The sequence below is a fragment of the Physeter macrocephalus genome, chromosome 7 (genome assembly GCF_002837175.3).
Source record: "Physeter macrocephalus isolate SW-GA chromosome 7, ASM283717v5, whole genome shotgun sequence".
NCBI lineage: Eukaryota > Metazoa > Chordata > Mammalia > Artiodactyla > Physeteridae > Physeter > Physeter macrocephalus.
In genome coordinates this window covers 273,887-289,504 of record NC_041220.1, presented here as the reverse complement: position 1 = coordinate 289,504, position 15,618 = coordinate 273,887, and the positions used below count along the sequence as shown (strand labels likewise).

The 15,618-nt window shown below is 44.7% G+C and overlaps 1 protein-coding gene across 4 annotated transcripts in view; it reads right to left on the bottom strand.

Moving 5' to 3' along the window:
• The window catches only part of GUCY1A1 (guanylate cyclase 1 soluble subunit alpha 1), a 59,206-nt gene that overhangs the window by 23,375 nt on the left and 20,213 nt on the right, over positions 1-15,618 (bottom strand). For all 4 annotated transcript variants that reach the window (XM_028491548.2, XM_007113323.4, XM_028491547.2 and 1 more), the window contains exon 2: positions 5,151-5,563. In XM_028491548.2, the coding sequence (XP_028347349.1) occupies positions 5,151-5,432 (282 nt within the window). In that variant the 5' untranslated portion in view covers positions 5,433-5,563. The remainder of the gene's footprint in view (positions 1-5,150; positions 5,564-15,618) is intronic.

Sequence of the window (15,618 nt, the reverse complement as noted above, 5' to 3'; positions counted from 1 at the left end):
GGACCAGGGCTTGAACCCGTGTCCCCTGCATTGGCAGGCGGATTCTTAACCACTGGGCCACCAGGGAAGCCCCAAAACTTTTGGCTCTTAAAGAGCATATAGAGCTTAGAAAAGAAATGTGAAATTTCCTGAAAGAAAATGCAAGTGCTGAAAAGAAATAAAGGAGAACTTAGATTTACCATGTAGAACTATTTTTCTGACGGTTCCGGTAAGGAGAGAGAGGACACATCTGCCTCAGGAGGAAAGAAGGGCTTGAACGGCGGGCAGATCCTGACCCAGGGCCGGATGCCTGGCAGGTGGGGAACGGGTTTAGGAAGAGAAATGGGGGCCTGTCCCTCAGAGTCCTTGAATCAGGGAAGGAGGAAGGGAACGTTAAACCCAAGACCGTAAATGAGGCCGATCAGCCGGGGGTGCTCAAGAATCTGCAGTTTCTCAAGGGCCTTTTTTTTTCTCTTACATATTGCTTTTTATGTCCATAAGCTGTATTTTTTTTCAGTGAAATCCTTAAAGTCTGTGGATTTTTAATTTTCAGTAGCTCTTTCCAAATTAATTTCATAAAAGTTTGTAGCAATTGGCACTCTTTATCAGTTATATATGAGACTGCCAGTTTCAGCTCCACCCCATCCATCTTTCCGTAAAACCTATTCATACGGGAAGAGGGGTCAGCAGTGTAATGAGGGTCACCGCCTCTGCACGAGCCTGTCTTTCAAGCATTTGCTACTGACATTTTCTGTCTTCTCCACTAGAATAGAGACTCCAAGAGGGCAGGGAATACCTGTTTTGCTCACTACTGCATGTCCAGCACCGAGATCGTACCTGGCCACAGGAGATGCTCGCTACACAGTGATGGGATGAATGAATGAATTAATGAATGAATGACCATCACCCCTGTGCCCCCATCAGCTATTCAGTCTTGAAGGCTTGGTCTACAACATTTCTATCAGTGAGGAGATATAAGCCAGTACAGAGGTGTTACTCTTTCAGCTTGTTCAAAAATGGATTTAGATTGTTTCCAATTTAAAACAGTTTGATTACATTTGTTTACATGGGAATTGCTGCTCTGACCAGGAACTTTGGATGAGCAATGAGAAAAGAGAATCCATCCAATTCTGGCACCAAAGACTTTTTCCTTCCTCGCCCCGAGCGCTAATTGAGACACCACCCTTCTCTCTCCTCCTCTTGACCTTTCGGTTAAAACACCAGGTACATGGTTTTATCCTTGCCAGTCTGTATTCTTCCTGGTCTTTCATTTCCTTCCCACTGCCACCAGGAACTTCTTTGTCTAGTCCTTTCCTCCTAGTATATATGCTGCCATTTTAAGAAAGGAGAAATGGTCCCTCTCTCATTGCTGGGGTTTGTGGAGCAGGTGTCTGTCTTCCTGACTTTCCATGTTGAATCAGAACTTAGGACCTGCTGTACAGCACAGGGAATTCTACTCAATACTCTGTAATGACCCATACGGGAAAAGAATCTGAAAAAGAATGGATATATGCATATGGATGACTGAATCACTGTGCTGTACACCTGAAACTAACACAACATTGTAAATCAACTATCCTCCAATAAAATTTAAAAAAAAAAAAAGAATTTGTTTTTCTAAAGAAGAAAGTTCCCAAGTCCTAGCCAAGCTGTAGTAGCATAAGTTGGTGATATTGTGGCTTACCAGGCTTTCCTGTCGACTTTCATCACCCACCATTGCACCTCTGGAAAATTGTTATAAATTCAAAACAAGACAAAACAAAACCAACAAGCTTTTCAGACAAAACATGCATTGGTAAAGGCTGCTGGTGCATAGTTTCCTACCTTGGTGCTAGGGCTTCTACAATACAACCTGAGCCTAGACCCTGAGATGACGCAGTTCACAAGAAATCCACAAGCAGGATTCAACTTTCCTGAGACCTCAGGCCTCATGACACAGAATCAATCACTGCAGGACAGCCCTAGAGGATACTCATATATTACTACTTCAGGTACAACTGCTGTTTGATGCAATATTGTTGGGAATACTCTGAATGGAATTTCTTTGGTCTGGTTTATGGATATGTTGCCATTTCAGTTGATTTTTAACTTTTCTACAGTTTTTTTTTTTTTTTTTTGGCCTGGAGGCTATATTAAGAAAGTTTATTTTTATGTTAGAGCAATGAAAAGTCATTGAAAGGTTTTAAGTATGGCAGGAGCTGGGATGGGGTGTTTTCTACAGTTTTTAATGATTTTCTAGACCAAGGATATTTCCCTCATAAGGATGCCGTAAAACTGCTTCTCTTTTTTCTTCTTGCAACCCAATATTTGCAGCACATTTAGAGACTTCAGGAGTCCCCTCAGACCCTCTTAATCTCACCAGGTCTTGGATTTGGGATGATATCCTTTATATAAGCATAGCTGACTCAATTGATTCAATTCAGGAAGCGGGTTCTGATTTGCTACAACTGTGGCTAATACCATATCATAATTTCTTTAAAGACATTCTGCCTGAGGAGCTTACAGGATTACTGGGGAGAATATTCAAGAAAAATCAGCTAACAATGTAACAGAAAGAGCAACAGATGATGAATGAGGTGCAGAGAACATTCCGTCTCCTCAGATATCTTTTACTTAAAGCAAGTGGCCTTTTATGTGTCAATTTCTTCAAACTAATGAAAAGTTTGCATTAGATGAGCAAAAAGACTTCTGTAACCTATGATTCCACAACTCTGGAAAGCCATCTCCCACTCTAAATCCGCTAAGGATATACTTGTCCCCCCATAAAACATAATGGGGGAGTTAAATCTGATTATCGAAAACAAGAACTAGGGTGCCATCAAATACTATTTGGGGTCTCTTCCTTTGGGTTACTGAGAGAACTGAAACTGAACAGTAGGCTAAGCATTGAATCTGTCCACTTAAAAAGAATCGGTTAAAAAAAAAAAGTCCTACTTAATCAAAGATACGTAGATGTTCGAACAGGGGATGAAGTAATCCAGGTGGTTTACTACGCGGCCCTGGGACGTTCCCTGTTTTAATGAAAATGGCCTCAGTTGTGGGAAAAGAGTCCTGGTCCTTGATGCCAAGGGTCCCCTCTCCTGCCTCTTGGAAGGCCTACATCCTCGCCTTCCCTGCTACATGACAGCGCAGTCAAACCTTGATGATTATTCCTGTGAGCTCACGAACAAACACCACAGATCCTTCTAAGTAAACAAAAGGAAAACAGGAACATATACGTTTGGTGTTCAGAATGTTTTTAAAAGAGGTTCCAACGTGTATGACTTCTATTGTAGGAACTCAAAATTTATCACGCAGAATAATGAAGCCAACATGGTAATGACAAGACCCAGGGAAAGCATGGAAGGTCTCCAGCTGTCCATCCTCACCTTCCGTCCATCCCTGTGCATCCCGCTCTGGCCTTGGAAATGAGAATACCGACTGCTTCCCAGACTGTGATGCCAGCCACCTGCCCGGGAAGGGCTACACCCCTCGCCCCCGCCAAAGCTGGCTGGCTAGTGACTGGAGCACGGAGAGGATCATTAAGTATCTCCATCTCAAAGGCCACGAACCAAAGTACTACCGTGTTTTTTTATATTTGACGTGAGTTCCCTCAACTTCCTGCTAATTCTAATTTATCCATCCTTCAAGCTTCAGTTCAAGTCTCTTCTTTGTCACTCGAGTCCATGTTGGTGACAGCAGTAATTGCTCTATCCTTCCAAAGCTGTGTGACCTTGGTCAAGTCACTTAGCCTCTCTAGTCCTCCTCGGGAGTGAAACAAGTTTATCTGTGACGTCCCTTCCCCTCCTAAAAGTCACCAGTCTGTGGTTCTTCAGTGCTTCACACAGGCACAGGGTGCTGTGGAGTCAATTAAAAATCATCCGTGGACGATGAGAGCTGGAGCTTGATCACATCAATCCCGTCTCCCAGTTGATGCGCATTTATATAAAACCGTGAACACTGACAGAGGGAGGGAGACACACCGTGAAGCCTTTCAGTAGCTCTTCTCTTTGACCCCAAGGGGCAAGGAACCCTCCACATGCCCCATGCATTCCAGAGATATTTTACCTGGTCTGTGCTCTGTCCCCAGAGTTCTTTTTCCCTCCTCCCCCCCCCACCCCGTTTTACTGAGAAATAATTGAGATACATCACGGTCTAAGTTTACAGGGCACAGCATGACGGCTTGATTTACACAGAGTGTGAAATAATTACCACAATAGGTTCAGCTAACATCCACCTTCTCATATAGATACAGTAAAAAGAACAGAAAGAAAAAAGAAAAGCAGAGTCTCCTTGTGATGAGAACTCACACAGGATTTGCCTAACGACTCTCCTACACACCACACAGCAGTGCCAGGTCCAGTGACCGCGCTGCACGTTACAGCCTAGTGCTCATTTATCTCGTAACTGCCAGTCTGTACTTTCTATGAGTTGTTGTTGTTATTCTTAGGATTCCACACATGAGTGAGACCTTACAGCACGGGTCTTTCCAGAACTCCCTCAAGGGCTGCTTTCCACATCTCAAAACGGCCTCAGGCTGTGCGGCCCAGGCCACAGAGCCACATCAAGACGTGTCTGAGCTGAGGGCAGGTGGGTGTCACGGGCGGGCCCGTGACCCTGACTCAAGGAAGCAGGTCAGGCCTGGCGTGAGTGGAGACTTCAGACTCTGAACCAGCAGGATGTGGCCGTCTTCCCTCCCCAGCAAGTTGCCAGGGAACAGATGATGCGCTTAGGAAAACCCAGCAGGGAGTAAGTTATTCTTCAAGGAATTCAGGTCTAAAAATATAGCTAACGAATCCATAAAAAATAGCTTGGCATCCACAAGGAGAAAATGGGTCCTTGTGGGTGGCGAGAGCTGTGGATTATTTCACCTGATGCCCGTGTGTGTGCATTTCCATTTTCAGGAACGGCTGCTGAGGCCAAAGGGCGAAGCAGCGGCTCAGAGTCATAAAGCTTGTCAGAGTGCAGGATGCTTTGCAGAAGCATGCAAGATTTTAAACATTTTCCGATTAAACACAATTTAAGAAAATGACTGCTTTAAAAAAAAAAATGTTTTTAAATGTTTCCGGAAAACAGTCTACATCGACTGTACCCTTGGAAGTGAGAAAGCAAGTGTTCACATTTTCCTTAGGAAAACATCCTTTTGCCATTTTCCAAATTATCAGTAAAATGTCGAAAGGCCAGGTACTCACCTCCGGGAAAATCAGTTTGCAAATACTCTCTGCCAAAGTGTGCAGGTAGACGCGGCTACGGCTGCTTTTCCTCTGAGGAAGCCCTCCGGGCGGCTTCTTCCCGGGGTCGCCGGGACAGGGGCCCTGCCCTCCGGGCGGAGCTGCGGGCCCGCCCCCTGCCGCCTGGCCCGCGGGCTCTTCGGGGGCCTGGCCCGCGGGCTCTTCGGGGACCTGGCCAGGGGCCAGCAGCGAGAAGGGGCAGTCCCCCGTGATCTGCAGGTCCTTCAGCTTCGCGCAAAACATGGTGATCACCTCCTGGCGGCTGTTCTTAGGGGACCGGCCCGCAGAAGCCACCACGGGACCAGGGACACTGGTGACTGGAGCGTCCAGGGGCAGCAGAAGGTCAGAACAGAAAGAGGAGCGACTCTGGATTCCTACGGAAACAGAGAACGGCAGGTGTGAAAAAGCAAAGGCCATACAGTGCTAGGTCATTTTCAGGTAAAAAAAAAAATTCTGGTGCAAATGTCAGTTGATGGATGGAACATCTGGTAAAGAACTTTATTTAATACGTATACATCCTAGCACACTAGTACTTCCTTTTAGTATTTTAATATTTTTCAAACGGAATGCAATTTTCTCCAAAATGTCTTTAGCACAAACTACTGCTTCTCATTTTTATAGCCCATTTGGTCCTGTGTGAGTCCACAAGAGTGAAACACTACGGTTTTATGGCAGAGGCTGAGTCTCAATCTATGTCATGTCTCTGCTGGTACTGCTACATTCTCATTGTGCTGTCTTCTCTGAAAAATCAGAAGAGCATGTCTAATGTCTCCTAAACATACCTAAAGAAAGAAATGTACATAATGAGGCCCAAGTATATGTGATTAGATCTGAAACACTGACTTTTACACGAAAAGAATTACATGAAAAAAATTAATTGAAATGATTACTGGCAAAGAAGATACTTGTCTCTATAAATAGTAAAATAACTTAAAAATATCACCAAAATGAAAAACATGTAATATTTTTTCAAAGAACTCCTGATTCCTAAGACCACGCCATTGGATTTGCAAGGGTCTCTGGACCCGAATCCAGACAACACCGGGGTAAACCAAGAAAGCCTCTCTTCCTAGGGGGTCCCTGAAGTCACATGCATGGCCCTTCTGGCCAACTTTCCCTCTTACTTTTGTTTTCGTTGATGTTCTGACTGAGTCTCCACACAATTCACAAACCACGTCTCATTAGTTACTTTTCGGTGGAACCGTGTGGTTGTAAATTCAGCTTATCAACAGTACAGTGATCTTGGGCTTCCTTGGTGGCGCAGTGGTTAAGAATCCGCCTGCCAATGCAGGGGACACGGGTTCGAGCCCTGGTCCGGGAAGATCCCACATGCCGCGGAGCAACTAAGCCCGTGAGCCACAACTACCGAGCCTGCACTCTAGAGCTCACGAGCCACAACTACTGAGCTCGCGTGCCACAACTACTGAGCTCGCGTGCCACAACTCCGGAGCCCGCACGCCTACAGCCCGTGCTCTGCAACAAGAGAAGCCACCGCAATGAGAAGCCCGCGAACCACAACGAAGAGTAGCTCCCGCTCGCCGCAACTAGAGAAAGCCCGCGAGCAGCGACGAAGACCCAACGCAGCCAAAAATAAAAATAAAGAAAATATATTTATTAAAAACAAAAACAAAATACAATGATCTTGATTAACTTGGGCCCACCAACTACTTCCATAATTGGAAGATCAAAAAGCACAAAAAGGGCTTCCCTGGTGGCGCAGTGGTTGAGAGTGCGCCTGCCGATGCAGGGGACACGGGTTCGTGCCCCGGTCCGGGAAGATCCCACATGCCGCGGAGCAACTAAGCCCGTGAGCCACAACTACCGAGCCTGCACTCTAGAGCTCACGAGCCACAACTACTGAGCTCGCGTGCCACAACTACTGAGCTCGCGTGCCACAACTCCGGAGCCCGCACGCCTACAGCCCGTGCTCTGCAACAAGAGAAGCCACCGCAATGAGAAGCCCGCGCACCACAACGAAGAGTAGCCCCCGCTCGCCGCAACTAGAGAAAGCCCGCGAGCAGCAACGAAGACCCAACGCAGCCAAAAATAAAAATAAAGAAAATATATTTATTAAAAACAAAAACAAAATACAATGATCTTGATTAACTTGGGCCCACCAACTACTTCCATAATTGGAAGATCAAAAAGCACAAAAAAAGAGTGAAAAAGAACCCATGGTAACTTAACCCCTACTAAGTGCCTGGTACAGGGCTGGGAACTCTGTTATTTACATTTAAGCCGCACAGCAACCATTGGGAATAGGTATTATTATCTCCAATGGGCCAGAGGCTCAAAGTTTAGGTCATTCCATTTGAAATGCTAGAAAGTGCCAGAACTAGGGTTCAAATGTAGGTCCATCTGACTCCACAGCCAATGCCTTTTGATAAACCCAGACTCATATTTTACCAAGTGAGACTAGCTTCTAAATAATCAGGCTTAGTTTACACAGTAGGATTAGTTTATCGTAAAGATATGGTTTTTAAGTTTACATTGGAAAGCAAACGAGCATAATTCTCCTCCTCACTGGCCGGTGGTACCTGAATCACCCGGGATAAAATCTTACGTCATGTGTATGTAGAGCTGATTCACTTTGTATAGAGCAGAAACTAGCACACCATTGTGAAGCAAGCATACTTCAATAAAGATGTTAAAAAAAAAAAATCTTATGTTTCAGTCTTTGGAACTGGAGTTCGATTATTTTTTTGTCTTTTCTATGCCCCTCAGAGCTCTCAATATGTTCCTAATATGTATAAACATCAGCTTGTAATTTGTCACAGATAAGTTACTAACAAGCTTATAACAATGGACAATTCACTTCCTAAACTGGGACAAATAAGGAAGCTAAATTCACATCTGACAGCCCCTGGGGTGCTGCGGGGTTATCAGGTTTGAGGAAGATGATGGCTGCTGACTGGCCAGAAGAAGCTGCCAGGACTCTCTGTTTCTTTTTTCTTTTTAAACATTTTTATGTTATATTGGACTACAGTTGATTTACAATGTTGTGTTAGTTTCAGCAAAGTGACTCAGTTATACACATAGATATCTATTTTTTCAGATTATTTCCCCTTATAGGTTGTTACAAAATATTGAGGAGAGTTCTCTGTGCTATACAGTAGATCCTTGTTGGTTATCTATATAGTAGTGTGTGTATATTAATCCCAAACTCCTAATTTATCCCTGCCCCCCGCCTTTCCCCTTTGATAACCATAAGTTTGTTTTCTATGTCTGTGAGTCTGTTTCTGTTTTATTAATACGTTCATTTGTGTCATTTTTTAAGATTCCACATATAAGTGACTCTCTGTTTCTTAAAGTCAAACCCCAAATCTGTGATCACACGTCATTTACTATCTTCAGAAGGTTCAAAGGAAGATCCTCCGCGTTCAGGAGCAGAAACCTTATCCTGCGGGCAGGGAAGAGGGCACTGTCTCTGTCAGCGGGCTGCTGAGTGGCCCAAAGGGAATCTGGTGATGCAGGAGCGGTTACTTGGATTCTGAAGAATCTACAGATCTAGGGCTCTCAACCAGGCTTCGTTTAAGGTTCAATTCTACAAATGTCTGTTTCTCAGTCTTTAATGTATCTCAACATAACTGTTACTGTTTACTAATTCCTGTCCTCACACATACTGTAGATCAGGGTCAAACCTTCCTGTAAATGGCCATAGGTCACTTCAGCTTTGCAGTCAGTGGCTCCACTCTGCCATTGCTGGCAGGAAAGCAGCCACAGCAGATACACAGAGGGCCGGGCATGGACGTGTTCCCATAAAAACAGGCTGCACTGGGCCCACAGGCCATAGTGTGCTGACTGCTGTTTGCAAAAAGCTGAGCAAATTAACTGAAGCATTTTAATCCAAATATAATTCTGACTATAGGGTCAGAGTTACTTCTTCACCTCTTCTCCCCATCCCACCCCTAAAACAGAGAAAACCTCTGTGGATCCAGTTCTGTACAACTTGAAGATAATAAAGGAGAGTATAGTAGATAATATTAAATAAATATTCATTCGTAAAAATTATAATACCATTATTTTATATGAATTTTTAGGAAGAAGAACCATATTAATTGAATGCCAGGGTTTCCGTTATGTAAACATATAATACAATAACTAGAAAAGAGGGCGGTCAAAAAAAAAGAAGGCCACAAAAAATACAAGATTATATGTTGGAGCTGATGCAGGTCTGGAATTGCTTCCTAACATAAGTTATCCTGGTACCTATTATAATTTTAGTATTGGACCTAGGAGTCTGACATAATGTAGTTTATGAAAATTCTTCCATTATGCTTAATCTTCTCATTTAAATTGGATTTCAACCCCGTCCCCAAACCCAATATTTTACCCTCATCTTCTCTTCAATCTCACTAGAGCAGGAGACAACTGACCAGTCAACGTTCCTGGAAATTCTTTCTTCTCCGAGATGGCACAATGCTCTAATTTCCAGCCAATGTGCCTAACATGGTTTTTCTTATTAAACTAAAAACAGCGACAGGAAACAAGCTGTGCATACTTCAAGATCAGTTAAGTCCCATTAAATCACATATGTATCAACAAACTAATTAGCATCCTTCGTCTGTTCAGCTGATGAGGTTACACTATGAACAGATGCACCCAGTGCTGATACCTTGGAAACCCGTGTTTGTCTTGCGTTTGCCAGGAAGACAGACTATGTTCTTCAACAGAACGAACGGTGATTTTTACGTGTAACATTAGCAGCAACTTCAGAAACGGCTGGGTCAGTTCCTGACTCCAGTACAGAGCTGGGTGTAGAGACGGTAGTGACAGCGGAAGGAAAAAACAAGTGGATCAAAGTGATAACTTTGGTGACAAGGCCTTGGCTAAAGCAGTGGGAGAGAGATTCTCAGAAACTCGGAGAGGTATTTGCCACCCCCAGGGTTAATGATTAAACGGCCTCCAAGCCCACTGACTGCTCTCTCCCTTTACTGGTAAGTGACTAACTCCACTAGGGTGAGAATAAAGACCCATGTACTGGCCTCAAATTAATGACCAGGAGGCAGAAAGAGTGGATCTATGTGTGTGTATAACTGATTCACTGTGCTGTGCACCTAAAAGGAACACAGCGCGGTGAAGCAACTAGACTCCAATAAAAATTTAGAAAGGTAATGCGGACGCCTTGCTGTGCAGATAATGCGATTCTCCATCGTGAACGTCTAGCAGAGAATGAAGCGCAAAACCCTTGTTTCCACATGTAACAAAAAACCTGAAGAAAGCACCCTATGCAAACTCTCTCACACAGAAAGCCTGTTTTCCAACAGCAGGTCGTATGCCAGACTTAGCGCCCAGCCATGCCGAAACCTGTGATCCAAGAAATATAAGTGTTTTAAGATTAAATTCCAAAGTCCAGATTTTGAAGAGCAGCTGAAAGAAGAGAGAACTTCAAAACAAACTGCCTCGGTAAGGATAAAGTGTGCCAACCCCGGCCCAAGCTGTAGCAACCATTTTCCTAAATAAACGTCAAGAAGACAGCTTCATGTCCAGAAAATCGAACGTTTTCATTCCTTAAAAGCTGAAAAATTAATAAATAAAAATCCAAAAATCAGGCCTTTAAAATGTGTTTCTTTTCACCTGGCAGTAAGCAATATTTATAGAACTTTCCCCTGCCATAGATCAGGACAGCAGGACAAAGTAGTAGAAAAGCGGGTGAGAACTTCCAAGTCTGTGCAGTGCTGGTCGGAAGGAGGGCCAGCGGAGGCCCCCGCTCCCAGCTCCCCAGTCCCCTCTGCTTCCCCTTCTGGTCACGGGCCCTGGGCTGCGCTCGCCCCCTTAGATGAGATTTATTCCTGTGCCTACGAGGCCCTGGCTTTGCTTCTACCGTGTCACCCAAACCTCCGTTTGCTAAATTCAACCGTGAGCTCCTGAAACTTAAAGCTCTGCACACGCCTGACTCCCCTGCCGCTGGCATTCTGCTTTTCATAATCTCCATTCCCGTGGATTCTCTGAGGCACTGGATTGCTTCCTGCTTCATTCCTTCATTTGTTCACTTTCATTCTGTTCAACAAGCGTTGACGGATGGCCTAACTGTGTGGGACCTTCTTCCAGACGCAAGGGCAGAGCCACACACAAGAGACAACACAGCGACACGGAGCTTACAATCCAGTAGAAAAACTATTTCTTTTTTGTGTGTGTAACTCCTAATTTATCCCTCCCCCGCCCCTTTTCTCCTTTGGTAACCCAAGTCTGTTCTCTATGTCTGTGAGTCTGTATCTGCTTTGTAAATAAGTTCATTTGTACCGTATTTTCGATTCCACATATTAGCTATATCACATGGCATTTGTCTTGCTCTGTCTGACTTACTTCACTCAGTATGAGAATCTCTAGGTCCATCTACGTTGCTGCAAATGGCATCATTCTGTTCTTTTTTATGGCTGAGTAATATCCCATTGCATATTCGTACCACATCTTCTTTACCCATTCCTCTGTCGATGGATAATTAGGTTGCTTCCATGACCTGGTTACCGTAAATAGAGCTGCTGCAAGCACTGGGGTGCATGCATGTGTCTTTGTGATTTATGGTTTTCTCCGGAGAGATGCCCAGCAGTGGGATTGCTGGGTCATAACAGCAGCTCTATTTTTAGTTTTAAAGGCACCTCCATACCGTTCTCCACAGTGGCTGCACCGATGTACGCTCCCACCAGCCGCGTAGGAGGGCTTCCTTTAGGAAAACTCCTCCTGACACGACAGTTCCCAGCGTGACGTGTGCTCTTAAAGGACAGGCACACTGCGATCCAGGAGGGACACGAGGGGTCCAAACCCAGTCCCAGCAGGAAGAGACAGCGAGCTGACCAGTGGCCACGAGCCAGGTGGAGAGCGCCCCAGACAGAACAGCACGCTTGGAGGCCAGGACGGACCCAGTCACGTTCCAGGAACTGAAGCAATGCCGGCCCGGCTGGCGCAAGCGGCCGGGGAGCCCCCGGGGAGGCCAGGACGGCCCAGACGCGAGCGTGTAATCCTCGCTGCGGCAGCCACCGCTCCCTTCTGAGGGCAAGCAGCCGAGTGACCAGGAGGTGAGATCGGGATGGTATTTTTAAAAGATTATCTGAAATGCAGGATGAGGGCTGGGTCAGAGTTGGACAGGCGGCCGATCCGGGTGGGATTACGGAGACACCCTGAGGATAAAAAGTGGATCAGCCCCTGCAGTGTTTCAGAGAGAGAACCCACAGGCTGTGTCTCCTGGGCGGCCGTGGCGATGAAGGAAAGGGAGCCCACAGGCCCCGGACTCACCTTCTCAATACCCCAGCCCTGCGGATCGGAGACCAGGGTCCAGGGACGGCCACCAAAACGGTCTGCAGTTCACTTCCCAGGATTTGGTCATTAGGCCATCACTAAGCCCAGATGTGCGGTTTTCAATATTGCATAACCCCTCGTGGGAGCTGGATGCTTCAACTCTCCTACTGAAACCCCCTTTAGGGGAGCCATTCTTCCTTCTTCAAAAGCCCAGACGTGGGCAAGCTGACTGCCGTTCAGATTCCAGGCCAGGGACTCACCCTCCCGGTGCAAGGCGTCTCTAGCTCTCTGCAAGAGTGGAGGGTGCTTTTCTTAAATGTTTTTGCTCCTAAGAGCCAGTACTGGCCACCCTCCCCAAAACTAAGAGGTCAACTCTAAAGGCCACGGCAACCTCAGCTCTGGGGACCCAAAATACCGGCATCCGCTGCTGGAAACAACTGCCTCGCTAAAGCTACCCTACGGGAGGGGACATAACTCACGTTTAACACACTACATTAATCCTTTCTTGAAAATCAGGTGGCTGTGATCATACCTTTCTTATTGCATTCAGCAGGCAATTCAGTGACAAGTTTGAAGTAAGGGCGAAGTTTAGTGCACTCTAGAGTAGGGAGGTTTTTAACTCTACGAATGATCGTTTTTTGATTCTCAACTGTTACAGCAAAATGTCTACAGGATGCTTTATAACTAATTAAAGAGTAAAACCTTTGGGACTATAAATCCTAAATATCTGTGCTTTTAAGGATCACCACTGAAATCTGAATGCGTACAGTTACTATCTCTTCAAATTCAATATCATTCCCACTTATGGCAGATCATGAGGAAATCAGATAAACGTTTTGATATTTTGTTCCTCAAACACATGAAGTAATCTCCAGCTATTCCTCTAATCCCCATCATAGGCATACTGCTCAAATAGTTCCTTACAAAGACATAGTCATTTAAAAATACATTTACAGCGGCTTCCCTGGTGGTGCAGTGGTTAAGAATCCGCCTGCCAAGGCAGAGGACACGGGTTCGAGCCCTGGTCCGGGAAGATCCCACGTGCCGCGGAGCAACTAAGCCCGTGCGCCACAACTACTGAGCCTGCGCTCTAGAGCCCGCGAGCCACAACTACCGAGCCCGTGCGCCACAGCTACTGAAGCCGGTGCACCTGGAGCCCGTGCTCCGCAACAAGAGAAGCCACCGCGATGAGAAGCCCGCGCACCGCCACGAAGAGTAGCCCCCTCTCTCCGCAGCTAGAGGAAGCCCGCGCGCAGCAACGAAGACCCAACGCAGCCAAAAATAAATAAATAAATAAAATTAAATTTAAAAAAAAAATTTACAGAAAATATAGTGGTTATTATGAAAAGGGTTAAGGGAGATGAGTAAGGCCTTTTTACTCTATAAAAAGCCATTTTGTTTTCATCTATTTGCAGATAAACACTGGGTATTTCTGTATTGTGGTTTGGCTCATACTAATAAATAGGGGAATAATGTCAGCGTAACGTAGCGGTCACATTTGAAGACGCCCACCCACCCCTGCAGGTCCCCTCAGCTCAGTCTGAACACACGTCCTGTCTTGGAAAAACCTGTTACAGAGTTTCCTTTATTGGTTCCGTGTCTCTGTAGCTCAGCAGGCTCTGTGCTTTCCTATAATATAGTCCCTTCCAATCAAGCTACCTTTTGTCCCTTAAATCAGTCCTGTAATTACTGTAGCGCAGTATTCATCAGAATTCAGCTCGTCTTTTTAACTAAGCTTGTATATTTGTTAGGATTGTTATAGCTTTTGTTAGTGTCCATAAGTGCTGACTGGTTTCACCCCAACATATTTTCTTCCCATAAATCCTTTCATTTTTAGTGCGTAGTTTTGCAACACACGGTTTTTTAGGAAGTTACGTTGTACAAGAAGTGCCTGTATTCTCAACAATGTTTGATTTAAATTTACAAGTAAGGCGGGAATTCCCTGGTGGTCCACTGGGTAGAACTCGGCACTTTCACTGCCCAGGGCCCAGGTTCAGTCCCTGGTTGGGAAACTAATATCCCCCAAGCTGTGCAGCCAAAATAAATAAATAAATAACAGGTACGTTGAAAAGCCTACTTAACTACACGGGAGAAAACCCAATAAAGTCACATTCTCTAAGACTCTACAGATCTCGTTAGGACTTAGCTAGTATACCCTGATGATACTTTCCAAATGGACCCCATGTGAGGAGCTGAGTCGGGTTCCAGGACCAGAGGCTCTGCCTTTGCCTCTTCCTCTACCCTTTACCAGCTCTGTGACTTGGGTCAAATTCTTAGCCTAACTTCACCTCCACTTTCTCCAGGTGGAAATAGGCATCCTAATAACAACTGTTTCATCCACGTGTTGTGAAGGTAAACATCGATACATATAAAGTACTTAGGAAAGCACCTGGCACAGTGTGTGCTGAATACATGTCAACCAGCACATTTCCTTCTCAGCAGTGGTGTGACACTGAACCATTTGCTTAACTTCACTGAAGCTTCTGTTACCTCACCGGTAAAATGGTATGAAACAGGGATATACGAAGGATCAGAGACAATGTATGTAAAGGCCTTCCACAGAACAATCACACGCACAGAAGGTCATGAAATAAACGACTGACAAACGTATTCTATCTTCTCAGAAAGACAGGTAATATTTTCAAGCTGTGACATTTTTTCTCTTCACTTTTCAAAGCCAAGGGAACTCTGATTTATATCAGGTGCTTGGTGTCCCACAAATATAAAAAACATTCTCCACTTGGAGAACACTACTGCATGCCAAGAAAGTTGTTATCTATGTCAATAGTTAGGGTTCCTTTTATTGAATTACAAAATAATAGAGTTTACAGCACAGCCCAGGGCACTAAGATGCTATTTTGGTTTCATCTTATGTAATTCTATTAGCTAATAAGTTGCATGCCAAATTTCTTTAATAAAATATTAGAATAAACATTGAAGGACTATGCTAGGTTTTAAATCTCTTTTTCCACTCATTAAACCAAACTCGTTATATCAATCAAGCAAATATTATGTCATTGGAGTGCATACTATTTTCAATAAATACACATTATTCCCAATGTGGAAATTTTTTAAACAAAATAAACTCATAACAACCAAGGTAAAATAGAAATTCCATGGTATCTGATTTTCTTTTCCTAGAACGCTAGATTGACAAGTGATTAGTATTTGTTATACAAAATATTTTTTCTCC